General features: G+C 45.1%; 2 protein-coding genes across 4 annotated transcripts; one reads left to right on the top strand and one right to left on the bottom strand.

Annotated features, from left to right (window-relative positions):
- Positions 1–835: 835 nt before the first annotated feature.
- Positions 836–5044, bottom strand: REEP6 (receptor accessory protein 6). Of its 2 annotated transcripts, XM_075611420.1 has the most exons (6): positions 4828–5044; positions 3781–3874; positions 3403–3541; positions 2979–3147; positions 2790–2863; positions 836–1420 (listed from the first exon to the last, which is right to left on the bottom strand). In XM_075611420.1, exons 1-6 carry the CDS (start codon positions 4940–4942, stop codon positions 1403–1405), a joined length of 609 nt encoding a protein of 202 aa, XP_075467535.1. In that variant the 5' UTR covers positions 4943–5044; the 3' UTR covers positions 836–1402. The 2 variants fall into 2 exon arrangements, with proteins under 2 accessions (XP_075467535.1, XP_075467536.1); XM_075611421.1 differs by lacking the exon at positions 2790–2863 and having other exon boundaries at positions 4828–5043.
- A 998-nt stretch (positions 5045–6042) lies between these two features.
- PCSK4 (proprotein convertase subtilisin/kexin type 4) lies at positions 6043–19940 on the top strand. 2 transcript variants are annotated; one of them, XM_075611418.1, is made up of 15 exons: positions 6043–6298; positions 10530–10634; positions 10901–10996; positions 11707–11835; positions 12010–12086; positions 12183–12271; positions 12512–12684; positions 13042–13254; positions 13535–13635; positions 13708–13811; positions 14274–14391; positions 14802–14981; positions 15051–15175; positions 17649–17768; positions 18176–19940. In XM_075611418.1, exons 1-15 carry the CDS (start codon positions 6110–6112, stop codon positions 18721–18723), a joined length of 2367 nt encoding a protein of 788 aa, XP_075467533.1. In that variant the 5' UTR covers positions 6043–6109; the 3' UTR covers positions 18724–19940. The 2 variants fall into 2 exon arrangements, with proteins under 2 accessions (XP_075467533.1, XP_075467534.1); XM_075611419.1 differs by lacking the exon at positions 13042–13254.
- The last annotated feature ends 1948 nt before the right edge of the window (positions 19941–21888 follow it).

Genomic DNA, 21888 nt, shown 5'->3' with positions numbered 1-21888 from the left:
TTAGTCACTGATTCCCTAACAGCGCAGCAGGTCGATAGCAGCTACTTACAAACGTAGTCAGATCCGATGTGGAATATCTGCAGTCCTGAGACACACCAGAAAACTAAAGGAAGGATTAACACAATGACCCAGATTCACAAAAGGGTGAATGGGAGTAGAGGCTTGCTAAAGCTTAGAATCCTTTTGTGGATCTGGACCAATGAAAGCTAGAAACCAGAGACTGTGATCCAGTCTGAATGCCCCAAACCATAAGGGGAAGCAGTGCATGTCCCTCCCATGTATAACACAGATGTGTTACTCCATGTAGAAAAAAATAAATAAGTATGACAACTTTTATTGTAACAACACTTACCCGAGAGGTTCAAAGGCTTGAAAATACATCTGTGGCTGAAGGAGTGGATCAGTTAGTAAAGACACTGAGTTGGAAGCAGAGGAATCTGGTTCAATTCCCAGAGTCGGCTCCTTGTGACATGTAATTTTATCTCCTCAGGCACCAAAAAACAGATTGTAAGCTCTACGGAGCAAGGACTGTGTCTGCAAAATGTCACACACACACACACTATTTTAAAGTCTTTCAGAGTATCTAAAATGCAATTGCAATAAGCTTGTGGCCCTTCTATTCCTAAATATGTTCTGCTATGGGTCCTTTGAAGAAGTAGGTCAAGAGCCCTGCTGTAAACCATTATTGTTCCAATAATAATAAAAAAAAAAAGATATTACCTTCCTTTTCCTTCACATAAAGGGGACAATAATACAGCAAATATTTTTTTTTGTCTATTTATTTTTCCAGACCTAGGACCATAGATCAGCTATTTCTCATTAAACACACATCACAAGAATTGTAAAAATTTTATTAAATCACCAGATTCACAGTATGAAAAGTAATGCTTATTTGGTATAATCACAGTTTTAATAAGTGACAGATGCAGTTATCCGAAGGAGGAGGAGATTCGCTCACTTGCCATGCATCAGATATCCACCGTCTAGCTCCTGCAGGAGATAAGTAGTCTACAAATTAAGACTCATCAGAAGCAGCTAGTACTAATAAATAAAGAAACGGTAAACGGAAATGGAAGGGTCTGACGCTGCTTCTGCCCAGGGCAGCAGGAGCCATATATCTGGGATCAGAACAGACCGCTGCTGGAGCCTGAGGAAGATGGAGTAAAGGTTACAGGTATTTTTTTACCGTGGTAGCAAAACAGCCATCGGCTAAATAGCAGGGACAAAGTGGTTAAATGTCAGACCTCATGGAAGCAAGATCAAGGGGGGTGGGGAAGTGAACATACAACTTAATTGAAATCCCACATGAATAATTGGTCATCTCTGTGCAGTTTGGGGCAGTGTCCTGAAGAGTGGAGAGCTTCATTCAATTATTTCTTCTTCTCCGTTTCCAGCTCGTGGCTCAGGGCTGCTTTGTATGCTGAAGAGAAACCAAAAGCAAGTTAAAAGATTTTAATGACGGCAGAGAGGACGAGGTGCTTCCCCGGCCTGTGTTCAGTCTGAAGACTTGCAAAACGTGCATGTTGCTAACCCTTCTGGAGGCAGGAACACCTTTGGGAGTTTGTGCACCTGGGATATTACAAGTGGTGAAACCAGTGATCATGCAGGAGAATAAACAGGTATTTGGTTAAATAATGCAAGTGAATAAAACAGCCCCCTGCTAATTCAGTCACTGCATAAAATAAACAAATTCCTCAAAATGCTGGTCTCCTCTAAAACAGACGTACACAGTAGAGCTCTACTCACATGTTCATAATGCAATTCATTTATTGTGACAGCCAAGAACAGTGGAGAAACAACGTTTCAGGTCCCATATGGACCTTTCATCAGGTTGTTTCTCCTCTGTTCTTGGCACTCACAATAAATGAACAATTGCATTATGAACGTGTGAGTAGAGCTCTACTGTGTACCTCTGTCCTAGATGAGACCTGCATTTTGAGGAATTTGTCTATGTGGTGTTGGCTGCACAAGCAGAATTCTCCTCGCCTGAGGCTATTTCCTCGCACTTTGGGACTGTACTGCAAAAGATACACCAATAAACAGAATGCTGCAGCTCCAATTAGCAGAGGGCTCCTCCACCGAGGACAAACCGCTTTACAGCAGGGTCTAGTTTATATGATCCATTCAGTACTCCCATTTCAGTGTCTGGTTTACTTTCTGATCATGGGTTTCATAAACTAAGCCGACAGGCATCATGTGAATGATGGAAGGTGTGGAGATCTGTATCACACCCTTGCACAGCTCACAAACCTCATCTGAGGTTCATAAGCACACAATATTTGTACTAGTTTTTAAAAGTCATTCCCAGAGCCTGCTGTAAGACATCTCCCCTACTGTAGGAAACCAGCATTGCTACATAAGTGCTTCTAACTAAAAGAAAAAAGGAAGAAGCAGGTGGTGACAACCAATAGTAGTAGAAATTACAACAATTCTCTGATAGTCGCAAGGAAAAGAGCCCAGCACGAGGCACACTTGCTTCACTCAGACAAGATGCTAAAAGGTCACAGTGTTATATTGATCTGTGCTTACATATTACAGAAAAGTTGCTGTGCAGATTTTCTGCTCGATTGATATTTTACTTAGGTTAAACCTTTTGTACACATTGGAATAAGCAGCTATCTGCCAATATTTACATCGTTCCGTGCACTCAAGACTTTGAGGAAAGGGAGGACAATTCTAAAATTGTAGGATTTGACCCAAGACTCTGAACCCCCTCCCCCCAGACCACAAGTCAGGATGAAGTAGATGGGGTTGTGCTGAGCCCTCCTCCCCTGACTTCAGGTACATACAGAGGTGCTGGGCAGGGCCGGCGGGCCCCCCTCACGTGTCAGGAGAGATCGGCTGCTGGCCAGAGTCTGCAGGACTGTCACCGGATGCAGGAGAGAAAAGGAGGAGAAGAAAAGACTGAGAACAGGAACAAAGAATCCCAGGAAGAAGGAAAGAAGCAAACATCCAGCATGGGGAAACAGTGCCCATACCTTCCCTGGTGACTGTCTCTGCTGTAATCAATGCCTGACCTCCAAGGTCACTCACAACACTGTCCACTGTCCGATGGTGCTTCAGGAAAAATGGCCGGATGAAGCGAGTATAGAGGATCTGAGAGCCGTTCCATGTGAAGGGGGCCATGCACCAGAGCAGGAAGGCACACTATAAGATAGCAGTAGAAGGCACAATGAGAGCAAGCATGAGAGCAGTGAGGGAAGAGCAGGTTGCAATTGTCCTATCCCCTCCAGAGCTCCCCAAACCAACCTATTCCAAATGGCAGGAAGACAAACATTTTTTTTTTAAATTAGCGCTCAACAGAGCAACTTACAATCTAAATGGATCAGGAACTGTGGATTTGTCAGGAAAGGGGACCTGTCATCTACAAACCTCCCTGCACCCCACACTCCGGTTCCTCACCTTCCCCAGGTAGTAGAAAGGGAACCAGAAGAGAAATAGATCAGAGAAGAATTCCACCACGCTGAACACGCCATAAACCACCCAGTATGTCAGCCAAATGGTGTCATCTTTCTTATCCGCGCTCTCAATGGCTTTAATCCTGGGGGGAGGGGAGAAAGGGAGAGAAGAGATGCACATACTAATTTCAGATTGTAATCTCCATGGGGCAGGGACACTGAACCCATTGATTCTCATGAACAGAAATCTAGAGATGTACAAATGATATATAGGGACAGACCTTGTAATCTTTCTACCCCAGCACACTCCTCAGCAGGTACAGACTTTATAATCTTGCCATCCTCCCCCCAGGCTGCTAAGGGGATCAGTCCTGATACTTACGATGTGTAGGCCGGATACACAAAGCCGATCAGATTGCAGAGCAGAGAAGCACCATAACCAAATATAAGATACAGACCCAGAGAGCAGGCAGACCCTGGGGTGAGAAAAAGAGCAGGAAGGATGAGCAGAGCATGCACCTGTCCTGGACCCAGCTCTCTGCAACTCAAAACTAGTTCAAATGGACAAACATTATTTTACATCCATTCCTGTTTCACACAAAGCTCAGGGAAGATTACACTTCTTGGGATGAAAAGAAAGCGATTTACAAAGAAGAAAAACAAAGTATAATAATAATAATACTGTTTTACCCCTGGTGAGTTCTAGTTTATACAGACAGCACTATAAGAGCATTAATCCCCCTGTGTCTGACACAATAAGCAGTTCTTAGAAATAAAGCAGAACAGAAGTGACATTAATGGCTTGGTGTCACATGATAGGTCTGGGGACAAATTACTTCCCCTCCCACTTCCCATTCAGAGATTCAAGGTATTTTTCCCAATAGTCTTATGGCTCTGACACCCGTGTCCCCAGTGTCACACTGATGGCAGAGGATAAGAGCAGAGACAGACTTGCAGTGTGTGACCTACAATATGCACATAACACTCCCTCCATATAAACACACATGCGGTCAGAGAGCTCAGTACCTGGATACAGCAGCACAGCACAGCCCCCATCTGAACCCTGAGCGTTTCCCCTCTCCCCCCGCGCGTGTCTCTACTTAGTACCAAGGAGTATGGTTTGTAGTAGTAATCCCTAGTCAGGCCCCCCACTTTAATATTAATACCATCACCTCTCCGGGCATTAATTCCCTCACCCAGTATAAATCCCGTCGCTCACCCCAGTATTAATTCCATTACCCCCCCCCCCCAGTATTAATCCCGTCTGCCACCCCGCTAGTATTAATCGCCTCACGCTCACTCAGTATAAATCTCGTTACTCACCCCCCAATATTAATCCCCTCACCCACCTCGTGTATCAACCCACTTCTCCAAGTAGTAATAATCCCCGGTAACATCCCGCCCCGTTAGTAGTGTTAACCCCCCTCACCAGTCGCCAGATAGTACTTTTTGACCCCGGTCCGCGCCTCCAGCTTCCCCAGCAGGTTGGAGATCAGGTTGTCCCCGTTCAGGTAGGTGTGGATGCGCTCCCGGAGGGTCGGCATGGCGGGCGGCTCTGCGGGGAGAAGCAGCTCGGGTGACAGCAGGACCCCGGCTCTCACTCTGTACTCGCAGCAGGAACTGTCGCCTGGGGCGAAGGGTGTTACCCGTGTTACATACCCGGCGGCCAATCAGATAGCGTCTCACTGAGAAAGGGCGTGTCCTGAGAGTGCAGGTGAGCGCAGCTGATGGCAAGGTGTATGTATGGGGTATGTCTATTATACACATGTATGTACTGATACTTATAAACAGGTAGTCCTCGCTATCCAACGTTTAGTACACACAACATTTTATATACACATAAGTAGACATTTATATGCACACATATACACTGATATTTATATCAATATACGACCTTACTTCGTATTTGCAATCCTCTAACCAGCCAACATACATCACTCCAGTATAGGATGTAACCGTAGGCATTATCCTTCACTCAGCCTATTAATCATTAAACCCACTATTGCTCTTACTGTGGTGTATGAGTGTATGTAAGTGGGGCATTTCCAGTCATCTCATCCTCTAGGTAGGAGAAAGCTTTCAGACAGGGCTTCTTCTTCCCTACTATATATTAGAAAGTAATAGCAGGCACATGCAAAATTGCAAAACGTTTATTACTAAGGTAAACGTTGCGGCTCTCCAAGGACTCTATTTCAAAAAAGGCTTCCTGGAGAGCCGCAACGTTGACTTTATTAAGAATCCTTTTTTGCAATTTTGCATAAATCCTGATGTGCCGTGAGTGTGTGTGTGTGTGTGTGTGTGTGTGTGTGTGTGTGTGTGTGTGTGTGTGTGTGTGTGTGTGTGTATACACACACACACACACACACACACACACACACACACACATACACACACACATGTATCTTTCTCTTCCTCATTTCCAGATAGACGAACAGTTCAGATCAGTTCAGTTTGTTCTAGGACAGGAAATAAAAACCAAGTCTGTATACAGCATGCCTGAGATCTGTTCTTTGCCTATTCCCCTGGTGCCACTTGACATAATTCACAGGAGTTCCTCTGACGCCCGGTCACGTGGTCTCATTAATTGTTGTATTAATTGCTCTCCCTGCACGTGTCTGTCCCGAGCCCACCTGACCTCTGACCCTGTGCAACAGAATCCCAGTCGGCTCTGCGTGCGGTTGCTATAGAGACGCGGCCTGCAGGTTCTGTTCATGTCTGGCGGGGCCCGCGGAGCCGGGTTCATGAGCATGAGAGTCAGCGCAGCGCTCACTCTCACCCTCGGGCTCCGCTGGGCCTTTGCGCTGGAGATTTACACGAACAGCTGGGCGGTGCGGGTCCCCGGAGGCCCGGAGGAGGTGGAGAGGATCGCCCGGAGACTTGGCTTCATTAGCCTCGGGCAGGTAGGGGGCAATAACCCATCAACTGGGGCAGATAAAGTGAGCAATGATCCGTAAACTAGTGCAGATAAGGAGGGGGGGGGGGCAATAACCCGTAAACAAGGGCAGATTAGGTGAAGGGGGGGGGGCAATAACCTGTAAACTAGGGCAGATTAGGGAGGGGCAATAACCTGTAAACTAGGGCAGATTAGGGGGGCAATAAACCGTAAACTAGGGCAGATTAGGGGGGCAATAACTTGTAAACTAGGGCAGATTAGGGGGGCAATAACTTGTAAACTAGGGCAGATTAGGGTGGCAATAACCCGTAAACTAGGGCAGATTAGGGGGGCAATAACATGGAAATTGAGGCACAATAGGGGACAATAACCCATAATGGGGGGATATAACCCCTCAACCGGTGACGAGTATGTTAACATGATTGGTGAGAGTTTAGACACTCGTATACATACACATTACACACATTTCTACATGCTGCCCATTCCTTCCCTGGTATATACCTCCATGGTCTTGGTTCGCTCACACAGAAGTAATTTCAGCCTCCCTGAGCCAGTCAGAAAATCAATGTTCTGTTTCACTCATTCCCAACCCCACTTGCTGGGTACACTGCATGTTTATTGCTCTCTGCCTCTGCTGTCTCTCACAGTGGAGAGATGTGTGGTCCTCCTCACATCTCACACAGTTTTGGGAGGAAATTATGTAATTTAAAAGTTGCTGTCGAAAACAAGCATCTCCTGTCAGTAAAATCTAAATTGGGGGGGGGGGAGGCGGGGTTGGGGAAGAGCTAGCACCCCTGTAGCAACCCCACATATTGTTGGAGTAGGGGCCCAATGAGGCTGAAGACCCGGCAGGCCAGTCTAATCCTGGCTCCACAGTTGGAATAGGTACAGCTCTGGGCACGTTTTGGAGGCAGGAATGAGAGGATGTATTGCAATTGGAGGAGAGCCGCAGATCATGAGCAGACTGCATGTGGGAGTATATTTGAGGATGACATTGGAAGTCTGGAGAGGGGCTGTGTGTCATGGAGAGCTTTGTAGGCGAGATCCAGAACCTTGACTTTGAATCTGTTTGGTATGGGTAGCCAATGTAGGGATTTTCACACTGAAGCAGCAGGCGTTGGACGTTTGGTGAGATAGAAGGCCCTGGTGGCAGTATTTAGCATTAACTGGAGGTGGACAGTTAGAAGCGGGAGAGACCTACTAGAAGTAGGTTATAGTAAACCAGTTAGGATAATGTAAGTGAACTAGAATTTTGGTGGATTGTGTGAGCGGAATGGACATATTTTAGCATTGTTTCGGAGATGGAAGCGGAAGGAATTGCTGAGTTAGTGGATGTGTGGTGTGAAGGACAGGTACTGTAGGAGTCAAAGTGTGATCTATTGTCGGTGAGAAATCAGACATAGGGTTACAATTAGAGGGTGGAGACATTATTTGTTTTGGATGTGTTAAATTTGAGTTTGCGATGGAACATCCAGGAGGAAATAGCACAAATACAATTAGAGAGATGAGTCTGGATAGAGTACAGAAGAAGACTGGTAGATTTTGGTGTCATCAGCATAGAGGTAGTAGTGAAAACCGAACTACTGTATCAGTTTGCCTAGGTAAGTGGTGTCAAGAGAAAAAAGAGGTCCTGTAACAGAGCCCCATTGAGTGGGAGTGGAGAAGGGGAGGTGCCAACAAAGGAAACACTGAAAGAGTGGACAGATTGGTGAAACCAGAGAGGACAGTGCTATAAAGTCCACTGGAATGGAGAGTACGGAGTAGGAGAGGGGGGTATCAAAGGCAGCAGAGAAGTCTACTAAGATTAGTAAGAAACACTGCCCCTGTGAGTTTGCCTTGAGGAGAACATCAACTTTTGTTGGAGCATTCTTTTTGCAATGGTTATCCACATAAAGCAGGATCCAGATTGAAGTGCATTGATGAGGGAGAGGAGAGAAAGTGTATTGTGGTTATAAATAGGACGTCCAAGAAATTTGGAAGCACATGGGAAAATAGTGGGCTGATTGAGGGCTTCTTCAGGATGTAGACAAAAGAGAAAATACTAAGGTATTAACTATAAAGAAATTAACTTTGTAGCATACCACCAAATAATAAGAAACAATATTAAATAACTTTATTAATAAATGGATTACATAAAACATTTATCACTGTGGAGGAGAACACTGAATAAAATATACAGTGTATAAGGCGTAGCTCCCACTGATATATCTTACTGTGACTGACTGGTTAAATACCAGTGTAAGAACAGAATGATTGGACAGTAGAATTAGTAAATGTCACAATCACATAGTAAATGTAGACTGTAGTGGAATAGGGAGTCCGGTGCTACTGTGGCACAAATCCATTGAACTTCCGGTTTGTAATTGAAATACTTTATTCCGATGAGACACACAAGACACCCAGGTTACACCTCAGCCTCCCCCTCAAACTAATCAGCTAGACTGTTAGATCAATAATAGTGTAGGTTCAAGGCTAAATTTAACAATCTAAATCCCTAGAATAGCGGTGGTTAGAGAGCTCTTAATATTATAAAAACTGACCCGTAGTGTCGTCTGCTGTCATAATTGACGTGCCCGACGTGCATTTCCCTCCAGTTACAGAGCTTCGTCAGGGGCAATTAGTGAAGAACTCAAAATACTAACTATAGGGCGCTGTTACTATAGTGACCGATTCACCTCTTCCATTGGTTAGACACATGCATACCAGTCTGCCTCTATGTTGTCAATGTCGGTATCTAATCACTGCACGTGTTCGGGGTGTTACGATACCTTTTACTTAGTGCCAATCCCTATAGTAACGGCACCCTATAAATGGTTAGTATTTCGAGTTCTTCACTAATTGCCCTGACGAAGCTCTGTAACTAAATTGAAACGTGCGTCGGGCACGTCAATTATGACAGCAGACGACACTACGGGTCTGCTTCCGTCTTGCGAGAGCAAGCTCCCTTAAAGAGACAATGTGTGTGTGTGCAGTGCGCTGTGAGTGTGTGCAGTGCGCTGTGAGTGTGTGCAGTGCGCTGTGAGTGTGTGCAGTGCGCTGTGAGTGTGTGCAGTGCGCTGTGAGTGTGTGCAGTGCGCTGTGAGTGTGTGCAGTGCGCTGTGAGTGTGTGCAGTGCGCTGTGAGTGTGTGCAGTGCGCTGTGAGGCTGTGAGTGTGTGCAGTGAGTGTGTGCAGTGCGCAGTGAGTGTGTGCAGTGTGAAGTGTGCTGTGAGTGTGTGCAATTTGTTGTGAATGTGTGCAATGTGTGTGCAAAAAAAATTTTTTTTTTTTTAAATTCGGGGTTGAGCTGTACTAAGCGGATATCAATCCCTATGCATAGTCTCTCCTCTTTGACTCTACTTGGTCGCTTTTAGGGAGTTATGTGACCCTTTTATTAACAGCAATTTTTCTGTTACAACTATCGGGCTACATTTACTATGTGATTGGACAGTAGAATTAGTAAATGTCACAATCATTCTGTTCTTACACTGGTATTTTTTCAACCAGTCACCGTAAGATACATCGGTGGAAGCTAGGCCTATACACTGTATATTTTATTCACTGTTCTCCCTACAGTGATATGTTTTATGTCTGTACCCCAATTATACCCATTTACACACTTTGGTTTAATTAGCTGGTAGTTTAAGTTGATCATTAGTCTCAAATATCCATTTTCTCTCTTCAGAATGCAGAGGCATGCTTAAAAGTTGAAGGAAAGTTTGCTGAGGTAGAGGTTGAAGAGTTGGGTTAAAGTAGGCATGATTTGAGGTGGAGAGGGAGCGATGAAGATGTGAAGGAATAGGGTCGAGAGCCCATGTTGTAGGGGTGAGAAGGAAAGAAGATGGAAGATTTTCTCTTTAGTAAGGGGAGAAAATTAGTCAAATGTAGCTTTAGGGGCAAAAAGGGGACATGTTAACATGGTTGGGGGTAGACCGTGTGATCTATAATTCCGTATAATGTACATTTCTTGACATGGCAAATTCTTGGGCTGTGGAGAGGATGAGCAGCGAAGGGATTTGAAAGTGGCGAATAACGTTTTGGCCAATAAACCATCATCCGGGTCAGATGAGTGGAGGCAATAAACCATAAACCGGGGCAAGTACAGAGGCAATACCCATTTAGAGCCAATTACTGGGGCATTGACTCATCATTCGGAGCAATTACTGAGGTAATAATTCATCAGCTTAGGGAAATTCTAGGTAAATCACAGCTGTAAGATGATCCGATCACTCTGCTATGTATGTACTTCTATATCCACAGGTCATACTTGGCAGTGATTTCTATCATTTGCAGCACCGAGGGGTGCAGAGTAAGTCCTTCAACCCTCATTGGGGTCGGCAGATCCGTCTTAAAAAGGAACCTAAGGTGATTTTGGAATGAAGAATATTCCTATTATATTCTGTATGGTTTATGAAGGAGGCAAGAGCCTGGGCAGTATTGCTTTAAATTCCACAGGAGAGGTCTGTCACTGACGTGACGGTGACCAAGCACTGTCCTTTCTATCCACATGAGATGATGTATTACCGTGCCTGTCATTAGATGACGTATTACTCTGTCCTGTCCCTCTGTGTAAGATGACCCATGGTCCTGTCCCTCTGCATGAGATGACCTATTACTCTGTCCTGTTTCAGGTGCATTGGTTCGAGCAGCAGACTCTGAAGAGGAGGCGGAGAAGACACATCAGTGTCGTGCCGACTGACCCCTGGTTCCATAAGCAGTGGTATATGGTATGAGCAGAGACCAAACACATGTCTAGGCAGCATTGTAGAACTTGAGTGTTGAGCAGCTACTGGTTGAAAAAACTAGGCTGAAAAAGCACTTGATTGCAAAACCATTCCTACCATGAGACAACACATTTGTATCTACTCTTTAGGACAAAAGTGAGATCTGTCACTCTCCATGGGATGGGGTCATTTATGATTGTTATAGAAGGTTGAGCACCTGAAGTGCTCACTTGCATGTCCAGACTCGGTATCGTGGTATCATATCATTCAGACGCTGTATGATCTTTGACTGGAGCAGGCCAGAGGGATTGCCTGTGAGGTGTATGGATTATATATTTCTTACTGTGCTCATTTCATTGAATTAGTATATTGTGGGCCCATTATTACTCTGCTCAAACCTCAACTACTCAATCCCATGTCGAATGGGACTGTGGGGGTGTGTGTGTCAGTTATATCCTTTTGTATATTACATTAAGAGGAAGCAGTTAGTATTTTGCCCCCAGACACAAGAGTTGTTACGTGCTGCCATCTCATGTGCCCTCATTCATGCTAAATACCAGAAGCTGCAAAAAAACAAAACACATACAGGCGTGGTGGTGACTCTCAATGTGTGTATGGCAGGCAGCTGCCTCAGGGGCTATCCTGAAGTAATCGCTCAGTCTTGTACACATTCGCGTGAGAAATGTAAACATGTGCTGCGGTCTGTATTACAGAATAATGATGTGACTCCAGACCTGAACGTGCTGACAGCCTGGAGCCGCGGGTACACAGGTCGAGGGGTGGTGGTGACTATTCTGGATGATGGAATTGAAAAGGACCACCCTGATCTCTCTGAAAACTATGTAAGGAGCATGGGGAGTTAACATTGTGCACTATACCCTGAACATGCAGCATACTTTATATGTGTACATATATATTCAGAGGATGCACATACAGTATATGACCTTAGTGTCTTTACAAGGGGATATACTCAGATTTACATGACCTGTATACATGATGTTTTCTTCCAACTTCAGGATCCAATGGCAAGTTATGATTTCAACAGTAATGACCCTGATCCGCAGCCTCGTTACAACCCATCTGATGAGAACCGGTGAGTATGGAGGACATGCCATCATAGATTATTTTAACAGATACGTGTGTACAGAAGTTGAAGAACTTGTTGAGTTCCCCCTCGTCTTATTTCTAGACATGGGACTCGCTGTGCGGGGGAGGTGGCCGCAGTCGCTAATAATGGAATCTGTGGTGCTGGCCTTGCGTACAATGCAAGAATAGGAGGTAACCACATCTAGCGCTACACAGTCTCGCCTGTCTACAGCACATTGTTCTGAAGTGTGTAGGGATCATAAGGTGAAGCAGGATGCGCACACAACTCAGGGCAGGTACACTGAGCAGTAGTATTGACACTGGGTCCCTGGTTAGATCTTGGCTCAAAGTACAGGATGGCTCTCTGTGTAATGCGCTTTGCCTTGTTGCACTGGGTGTGTGCACAGAACCCTGTGTCCCTCTCTTCACCAGGAGTGCGGATGCTGGACGGACAGATCACTGATATTATCGAAGCTCAGTCCTTGAGCCTGAACCCGCAGCACATTCACATCTACAGTGCCAGCTGGGGCCCAGAAGATGATGGGAAGACGGTGGATGGGCCGGGCATGCTGGCCACTGAGGCTTTTTATAGAGGGATAGTGAATGTGAGTTCAGCATGAAAGGCTCCTATTCACTGAAGCGTTGTCATGCGAGTCTCTAGCACAGTAAAAGGAATTATTTTATTCCATAACACAATAAGGGGGAGAGCACCAGAGACCTAGAACTCCCCTGCTCTAAAGGGCATCTGTCTTTTTTACTAGCAGGGCATTTGCTGCATCTTCTCTAGTCTCACAAATTGCCCCTCTGATAATCATCCTCCTATTTGCCCTCTCTCTGCGTACTCTTATGCCTTGCTCTTCCTTCTTTCCTCTGTCGTGACATTGGCCTCTTTCTTCCTTTTCCTGTCTCGGGACTTGCCCTCCTTCTTCCTCTCTGAACTTGCTCCTCCTTCTGTGCTTCAGGGCCGAGGAGGCCTCGGGTCCATTTTTGTTTGGGCCTCTGGAAATGGCGGCTTCCACTACGATAATTGCAACTGTGACGGTTACACCAACAGCATCTACACACTGTCTGTAGGCAGCACCACGGAAGGTGGAAATGTCCCATGGTACAGCGAGGCTTGTGCTTCCACACTCACCACCACCTTCAGCAGCGGCATCAAGAAGGAGAGGCAGATCGTAAGAGCCCCACTTGCCCCCTCCAGCCCGTGACAGAGGTGGATCTTGGGCCTTTTTTGGGGGATGGGAGGGGAAGAATGGGACTGTGCACACCTGCAGGATGTACTCGATCATTATTAAGCCCTATATATTAATTTGGTATGTCTGTGGTCGCTATCTCTGATAGTACATGATTTTTCTCTATTTCCCCCAGCATGTGCTGCCCCCTGTATTCCCCTCTACGCCACCCTTCCCACCATCTCTAAGCCTAGTATGATTCCTCTCTGTCCCCTCACTCCAGGTCACTACTGATCTGCATTACCGTTGCACGGATCAGCACACTGGCACCTCAGCCTCCGCCCCCCTTGCTGCTGGAATTATTGCCCTCGCGCTGGAGGCAAAGTAAGACCGAGCTTTGTTTGAGAGAATCTGGGGGGCAGAGACTGACACTGACCTGTGACTCCCCCTCCACAGCCCAACGCTCACGTGGAGAGACATGCAGCACATTGTGGTGCGAGCGTCCAGACCTGCGAACCTCATTGCTGACGACTGGGTGGTGAATGGAGTAGGGCGGAAAGGTGAGTGTGAGAGTGTGAGAGTGTGAGAGTGTGAGAGTGTGAGAGTGTGAGAGTGTGAGAGTGTGAGAGTGTGAGAGTGTGAGAGTGTGAGAGTGTGAGAGTGTGAGAGTGTGAGAGTGGAAGTGAGCTGGGGTTATATGTGGGAGAGCGGAAGTGAGCTGGGGTTATATGTGGGAGAGCGGAAGTGAGCTGGGGTTATATGTGGGAGAGCGGAAGTGAGCTGGGGTTATATGTGGGAGAGCGGAAGTGAGCTGGGGTTATATGTGGGAGAGTGGAAGTGAGCTGGGGTTATATGTGGGAGAGCGGAAGTGAGCTGGGGTTATATGTGGGAGAGCGGAAGTGAGCTGGGGTTATATGTGGGAGAGCGGGTGCTCTTTTCTAGGGGCATGTGGGGGTGTGGTGAGAGGAGTTAAAAGCTGTTGGATGCACACTGAGCTCACAGGGGTCCTCTCCCTCTCCCAGTAAGTCACCGTTATGGTTACGGACTTCTGGATGCTGGGCAGCTGGTCGATCTGGCCCAGAAGTGGGAGACGACTCGTCCTCAGAGGAGGTGTCTGGTGAAGATGGTGAACACCCCCCAGTAAGAGCCATGTCCGCTGTTTGTCACACAGCTTGTGACCGATCTGTCGTCTCCTGCCTCTGAGAAATCCATGTATCACACACAAAGTGGAGGGCAGTGACACGCACAGCAACATCTCACATCATCCACATACGTGTATTGTACACACAAACACACACAACTGGGGAGCAGCTTCTCGCACATGCACAAGCAGAGAGCAGCCTCTTACCTGCTTAAATTATTTAAATTATGCAGTTTGGGGCTATTTACAACGCTTAATTTCAGTAATCATAGTGAGCTGCTGCATCACTTCTGTTTCCTGCCCTTGCGCCCCCCAACAACCCCTTATTTTCAACAAAGCATACCCCCCTGGAGGTTGTCTTTCCCCTCCCTCTCCTAACTTCAGATTCTCTCCTCTGTTTCCCTCCCAGGAAACTCTCCTCCGTCCTTGAGGTGCGTTGGAACGTCAGTGCCTGCTCCAGCTCCTTCCAGCACATCCGCTCTTTGGAGCATGTCCAGGCCAGGATCTCCCTCAGCTACAGTCGGAGGGGGGACCTGGAGATCTTCCTCACCAGCCCCATGGGCACTCGCTCTGTGCTGGTGGCTTTGAGGTGAGGACGCGCATGAGTGCTGATACAGCAAAGCTCTGTGGGGTCCTAACGTGTGACTTCCCCTTCCAGACCGTATGACACCAGCACCAAAGGGTACACGGACTGGTACTTCATGAGTACACACAACTGGGACGAGGATCCACTGGGCATCTGGACCCTGGCACTTTCGAATAAGGGAGACTTTGGCAACAATGGTGAGGGTGGAGTGAGCATTGACCTATGGTGACCAGACGTCCCGTTTTTTTATGAGGTGTCCCAACAATTATAAAAAATGTCCCTGTTTAGCTGGGACAGTCCCGGTTAATAATGATTTATCCCGGTTTGGGTGGGTAGGAGGGGAGCGGAAGTAGGAGATCGGAGGAGCGCTGGTGCTGATCAGATTAGAAAAGCTGTAGACGGGAGGAGAGCGGGGCTATCTGGCTGCTTAACCACTTCTGGTCAGGAGGTAGCGCTGCAGAGCACTCCATAGCTGCTCCTTGCTAGATCGTATGTATGTATGTATGTATGTCATGTGAAAAAGAAAGTACACCCTCTTTGAATTCCATGGTTTTACATATCAGGACATAATAACAATCATCTGTTCCTTTAGCAGGTCTTAAAATTAGGTAAATACAACCTCCAGATGAACAACAACACATGACATATTACACCGTGTCATGATTTATTTAACAAAAATAAAGCCAAAATGGAGAAGCCTTGTGTTAAAAACTAAGTATACCTTATAATTAAATAACTTGTAGAACCACCTTTAGCAGCAAGAACTTGAAGTAATCGTTTTCTGTAAGACTTTATCAGTCTCTCACATCGCTGTGGAGGAATTTTTGCCCACTCTTCTTTACAACGTTGCTTCAGTTCATTGAGGTTTGTGGGCATTTGTTTATGCACAGCTCTCTTAAGCTCCATCCACAGCATTTCAATCTGGTTGAGGTCTGGACTTTGACTGGGCCATTGCAACACCTTGATTCTTTTTTTTTTTCAGCCATTCTGTTGTAGATTTGCTGGTGTGCTTGGGATCATTGTCCTGTTGCATGACCCAATTTCGGCCAAGCTTTAGCTTTCGGACAGATGGCCTCACATTTGATTCTAGAATACTTTGGTATACAGAGGGAGTACATGGTCGACTCAATGACTGCAAGGTTCGCAGGTCCTGTGGCTTCAAAAACAAGCCCAAATCATCACCCCTCCACCACCGTGCTTGACAGTTGGTATGAGGTGTTTGTGCTGATTTGCTGTGTTTTTGGTTTTCGCCAAACGTGGCGCTGTGCATTATGACCAAGCATCTCCACTTTGGTCTCGTCTGTCCAAAGGACATTGTTCCAGAAGTCTTGTGGTTTGTTCAGATGCAACTTTGCAAACCTAAGCCGTGTTGCCATCTTCTTTTTAGAGAGAAGAGGCTTTCTCCTGGCAACCCTTCCAAACAAACCATACTTGTTCAGTCTTTTTCTAATTGTACTGTCATGAACTTTAACATTTAAATGCTAACTGAGGCCTGTAGAGTCTGAGTTGTAACTCTTGGGTTTTTTGCAATTTCTCTGAGCATTGCACGGTCTGACCTTGGGGTGAATTTGCTGGGACGTCCACTCCTGGTAAGATTGGCAACTGTCTTGAATGTTTTCCACTTTTTAATAATCTTTCTCACTGTAGAATTATGAACTTTAAATTGTTTGGAAGTGGCCTTATAACCCTTCTCAAATTGATGGGCAGCAACAATTGCTTCTCTAAGATCATTACTGATGTCTTTCCTCCTTGGCATTGTGTTAACACACAGCTGAATGCTCCAGACCAGCAAACTGCTAAAACTTTGGCTTTTATAGAGGTGGTCACACTTGCTGATCAATTTATCAAGGGCATTTGATTAGCAGCACCTGTCTGCTACTTAGCATCTTAATTCCTATGGAAGCAGTAAAGGTATACTTAGGTTTTCACACATAGCTTCTCCATTTTGGCTTTATTTTTGTTAAATAAATCATGACACGGTGTAATATGTCATGTATTGTTCACCTGAGGTTGTATTTACCTAATTTTTAGACCTGCTAAAGAACAGATGATTTTTATTATGTCCTGATATGTAAAACTATAGAATTCAAAGTGTGTGTGTGGTGGGAAGATGAAGAGGAGAGTGAAGAAAGCAAAAAATAAGTGGGGGTTGCAGTTTGATTTAATTTGTTTAAAATATATATATATATATATATATATATATATATATATATATATATATATATATATATATATATATATATATATATATATATATATATATATATTTATTTTAATGTGTCCCGGTTTTCACATTTGAAAATATGGTCACCCTACACTGACCCCTCCCCTGCAGAGCAAAGCAGCCCTTTCCCTTGCCAGTGACCTGCAGTGCAAAGCCAGACTCTGCAGAGCAATTCTTTCTTGAACAATGTCCATACTATTTAGTATTGAGCTTAGACCTGAACCTTTTATTATTGGTCTGTGGCTGGAACAGATTCACTTAGTATGCCCACTAGAGGGCCCCAGAGACCTGTGCTGGCACTCTTAGTGCATAGATTGTCAGTGTCCTCACAGAGTGATATTTCTGCCCTTCAGATCACATCATCCACTCATAATAACCCGTCATGCTGCTGTTCTCCCTGACACTAAAGGGTCCCCTATCAGTGTAATCATCTTTTCTCTCTGCAGGATACCTGACTAGTGCCACGCTTATTCTGTACGGGACAGATGAAGATATGATGGCCAGAAACATCCAGAGCTCGGTGCTGAGCGAGTGTATAACCCTGGACTCCATGGGGATATGTCGAGGCAAGTGACACACTTGTCTCACACAGACACTAGAGGACTTCTTGTGACTGCTAAATCCCATTGTGTGCCGCTGTGCCCATGTATTTATTGGCTACTTATGAGATCCAGCTCTTGCCAACTCTGCAAGCATTAAACAATGTGCCTGTGTGACCTGAACTCCCCTCCTCCAACCCCTCTCAGCCCCTTGTCTTACTTCAATACAGAGGGCTGTGCACATTACTGTCTCTTCTCCCAGGGGTGGCTGCACGTTTCATAGAAGGAGCCCTAATTTTAGGAAGCATCAGTAGGTCTCCCACTGGCCCTGCCTCTGTATTGTGAGAATTGGGTTAGCAATGCATTACATGTAGGGGGTTAGTGAGCTCAGAAAGCAGTGAGGATATTAACTAGGTTGCTGTCTCTGTCCTTAGCGTGCGAGAGTCCCTTTTATGCTTTCGGACACCTCTGCCTGTCTTACTGTCCCCCCAAATACTTCAAGACCACGCAAAGTGTTGTGACCACAGATGGAGAGACCCAGAAACCACACTTCACCCTGGTCTGCGCCTCCTGTCACCCATCTTGCCACAGCTGCAGTGGGCGCTCTGCCAATAACTGTACAGCCTGCCCTCCCCTTTCCACTTATGATGAGAAGAAGAGATCCTGCTCAGAGCCTCACTTCCCGAGAACAGCATCCGGCAGCACCGCTCCCAGCCAGATCATCCGTATCACCACTGTGGCAGCCATGATTATAGGGGCCCCCGTGGCCATGTTTTTCCTGCTCTCTGGCCTCTCCTGGTTACTGAACCGGATGTACGTGTACAGCCGCTCCCGTCCTTGGCCACCTCAGGCCACTAGCGTGGAGATGCACACCCTTAACATGGAGAGTGAGGATGAAGGAGGTGCAAAGCAGCACGAGTCACAGGGATTCCTCAGCCACGCAGAGAGATTTGGTGATGGGAGTTCAGTGGAGGAGCCATGAGAGACTTCAGGGTGGCTATGCCCTGGGAGTGATGGGCCAGGCGTTCTATGGCTGCTGCTCCCCTCAAGTTTGAAAGCTGCTTGTCGAGTGATGTTTGAGATGAGGTGTCAAGGGGGAAGGATTCCACTTACCAGTGGGGCTCTGTCAGGAGTGAGATCATATCTTTGCGTGACTGAACATCCCTGATCCTCCTGTCCAGTCTCTCACTGCCCAGTGTCTAACGTTGCAGATGTGGGCTGTAGCTTTCCTCGGCATTAATATTTGTCATAACCCCTCATCTGCTTCAAGCACTGCTTGAGGGGGGATTTTTGTCCTGTGGCTCAGATGTAAATAAAATGGTGTCTTCACATTCATAGTACAGTGTTTGGTGCCTCTCCATTTGTGTGACTGGTGTACAAAGCCGCCTTATACTGCCACATATTGCTGTATGTGCATAAATATGATATGCCATGGAGTTTCTTACACCCCACTTACAATTGTAACCACATCCTTTTGTGGAGCCGAGTCACGAAACTACGACCCCTCAGGGTCCAGCTCTCTAACAAACTCTTCTGCAGGGATTTCAATTTCCTAGCAAACATTATATCTTAGTTCTTACACTAGTTCCATGTATTCGAGGATAGAAAACCTCTTCACACGTCATGAGAAGAGTACAAACCTTAGATTTGACATAAAGGGGAAAAAAAAGTTTCCCACCCCATAGGAAGCCGATGAGTGAAAATGCCTAAGTTTATTAGAGGGTACGGAGTAGGCCAGAGCATATGCCCATAAACCTAGTTAGGGGAAGGCGGAAATCCTCCTGTTCGTATTGAAAGTGGGGATCTGCTGTCAGATCACGTGTATTGGGGGATTGCAGATGAATGGGTATTTTCCTCTAAAGACTATGGCCTCTATTTACTGAGCAGTGTTATTCCACAAGATTCGTTATGGCCTATTCATGCGAAGGCTGTAAGGGGTCTTGCAGAATGGCACTATTTGGTAAATCTGCCTAAATATTTCTATAATTAGGGCCAAGAGCACACACCCCCTTTTTTTTTTCCTTCACGTTTTTAATTACAATATGTGGGTTGGGCAAGAGGGAACATAAAAAGAAAGATGTCTGGGATGGGCATGTACAGAGAAAGAGGGTCAAAATACAGCAGCAAAGTACATTTTATAGAGTTGGCTAAGAACGACTGTTATATTTTGTGCATTATAAATAAACCACCTGTTCCACACTTTGTTGTACTTTTGTTGGGTATTATGCAGTAGACTGACTAACTTATCCATTAAATTAATTTCTTATATTTTATAGAGAGAGAGTCTGCTTCCATGAGCTGGCAATTGCTGATTTAGCAGCGTTAAGAATATGCATTTGTCTGCATATCTGTAGATCCCGGGAATATGTTTTATTAAGTAAACATATGGCTGGTTCCCATGGTAGAGAGAGGCCGTCACCTGCTCTATGAAGAGGCTAACCATCCACCGGATTAGAATTTTGGGGCAGGACCACCATATGTGGGTTAGTGAGCCTCTTTGCCCACATTCTTGCCAGCACAAAGGAGTGTGCCCCGGGTAGATTTTACTTACTCTCTCGGTGTTAGGTACCTCCTGTGTAGTAATATAATATTGACATTTATGTGGAAGCAGACTGACGTTTTGGAGACTCTTTCGATGACTTCCCATCTTTCGTCATCTATTGGGGAACAAATGTCTTCCTCCCATTGAATCATGAACTTAAATTTAGCATCATCTTGGGGGGCACATACAGTAGTTAGAGGAGTGAAATGACCCCTTTTCATAATGGGCCTTATAACAATATATATAAAGGTTGTTAAAGCTGCAGTCCAAGCAATATCCTACATGTTTTTTTTTTTTTTTTTTTTTTTTTAAATAAATCAGTTCTCTACTATGAGAAAATAATTGTAGTATTTAAAAAAAAGAATGAAAAAAAACTATTTGATAAACCATTTGAATGTATTCTAATGTAACCGGCATTTTTGTTCCTATAGCAACCATATTCAAAGTCACATCCCCTTCCCCTTCTGAAACAGCATCACCTTTTTGAGCCCTTCCCTCTCTAGCAGTGAACCAATTTAATCTAGTCCCTACCTGGTCACATGAACTTCCTCACAGAACTTTGGCTGTCAATGCAGCAGAAGATTACCCAAGATGCATTTAGTGAACCCCCAGCCAAATTTCAGCGATCGATTACAGGAGAATAGATCGATCAGCAATTTAGCTAATCACTTGTCAGTGTGTAGATTCTATTGATGCACATATTGAAGGAATTATTTATTTTAAACGACAGCTTGAACTGCAGCTTAAAGCTTCTAATGAATAATTTGGAGAGGAAACAAAGCGTATGAGTTGTAGATATTGGTAGAAACACCTATGGGGGAGTTTTGCAACGTCCTGTAGGGCAAGAAATTACTTTTATATTGGAACGTTCGAAGAGATCCTTTATCTTTAAAATGCCTGCCTCCTGCCATAATGTAAAGGAATGATTAATTATACCCTGTTCAAAGTCTCTGTTAGAAATGGGAGTTAAAGGGGACAGGGTGGTTGGGTTCAGTATTTTTATTCCAAAGTTACTGCACATATACATAGTGTTTAAGCACTGGACGGACACTCATTTTGCTGTGTGAGGTTGTTATGTAACCAAAGTAAACTTGACATATTGTCCACCTTTAGCCATTGTTTTCTCCAAGTCCACCCACGATTTAGACCCAGCTGGTAGCAACAACTCTAAAAAGAAACTATGTCTAGAGAAGTTATGTAATCGCTCTTAAAGTCTGGTAAGGCTAGACCGTCTCTGACGTGGAAGAGTAATTTATTGAATATATATATATCATTTTGGAATGTTTAGGCCTAGGTATTTCAAGTGATATTCTTTTCACCCGATATCAAAATTCTGTGTTATGACCTTAGAATTATGGTCTGAAACATGCAGGCCTAGTGCTTCTGACATCGTTTCATTTACTTTAAAACCTGTCCAACCTGATTCAGATCATGAAATCAGAAAGGGATTGGAGAGGATCTTTTAATGTGAGCAAGATTTCAACTACAAACAGTGATATTGTAATTTGTTTGATCTACCTTTTATACCTTGATTTGTTTACATTAGAAAAGAGGCGTCTAAGAGGCAATATGATAACTATATACAAATATATTCAGGGACAATAC

Source organism: Ascaphus truei, chromosome 8, assembly GCF_040206685.1.
Source record: "Ascaphus truei isolate aAscTru1 chromosome 8, aAscTru1.hap1, whole genome shotgun sequence".
Taxonomy (NCBI): Eukaryota; Metazoa; Chordata; class Amphibia; order Anura; family Ascaphidae; genus Ascaphus; species Ascaphus truei.
This window is presented reverse-complemented; position numbering and strand designations above follow the sequence as displayed.

Coding starts and splice junctions, on each gene's coding strand:
- REEP6 (XM_075611420.1), bottom strand. CDS start 4,942: ATGCCGACCCTCCGGGAGCGCATCCACACCTACCTGAACGGGGACAAC. Junction 3,542..3,780: donor GTGTATCCGGCCTACACATC/GTAAGTATCAGG, acceptor CCCTCCCCCCAG/GATTAAAGCCATTGAGAGCG. Junction 3,148..3,402: donor CTTTCTACTACCTGGGGAAG/GTGAGGAACCGG, acceptor GCTATCTTATAG/TGTGCCTTCCTGCTCTGGTG.
- PCSK4 (XM_075611418.1), top strand. CDS start 6,110: ATGTCTGGCGGGGCCCGCGGAGCCGGGTTCATGAGCATGAGAGTCAGC. Junction 12,685..13,041: donor TTTATAGAGGGATAGTGAAT/GTGAGTTCAGCA, acceptor TCTGTGCTTCAG/GGCCGAGGAGGCCTCGGGTC. Junction 13,255..13,534: donor TCAAGAAGGAGAGGCAGATC/GTAAGAGCCCCA, acceptor CCCTCACTCCAG/GTCACTACTGATCTGCATTA.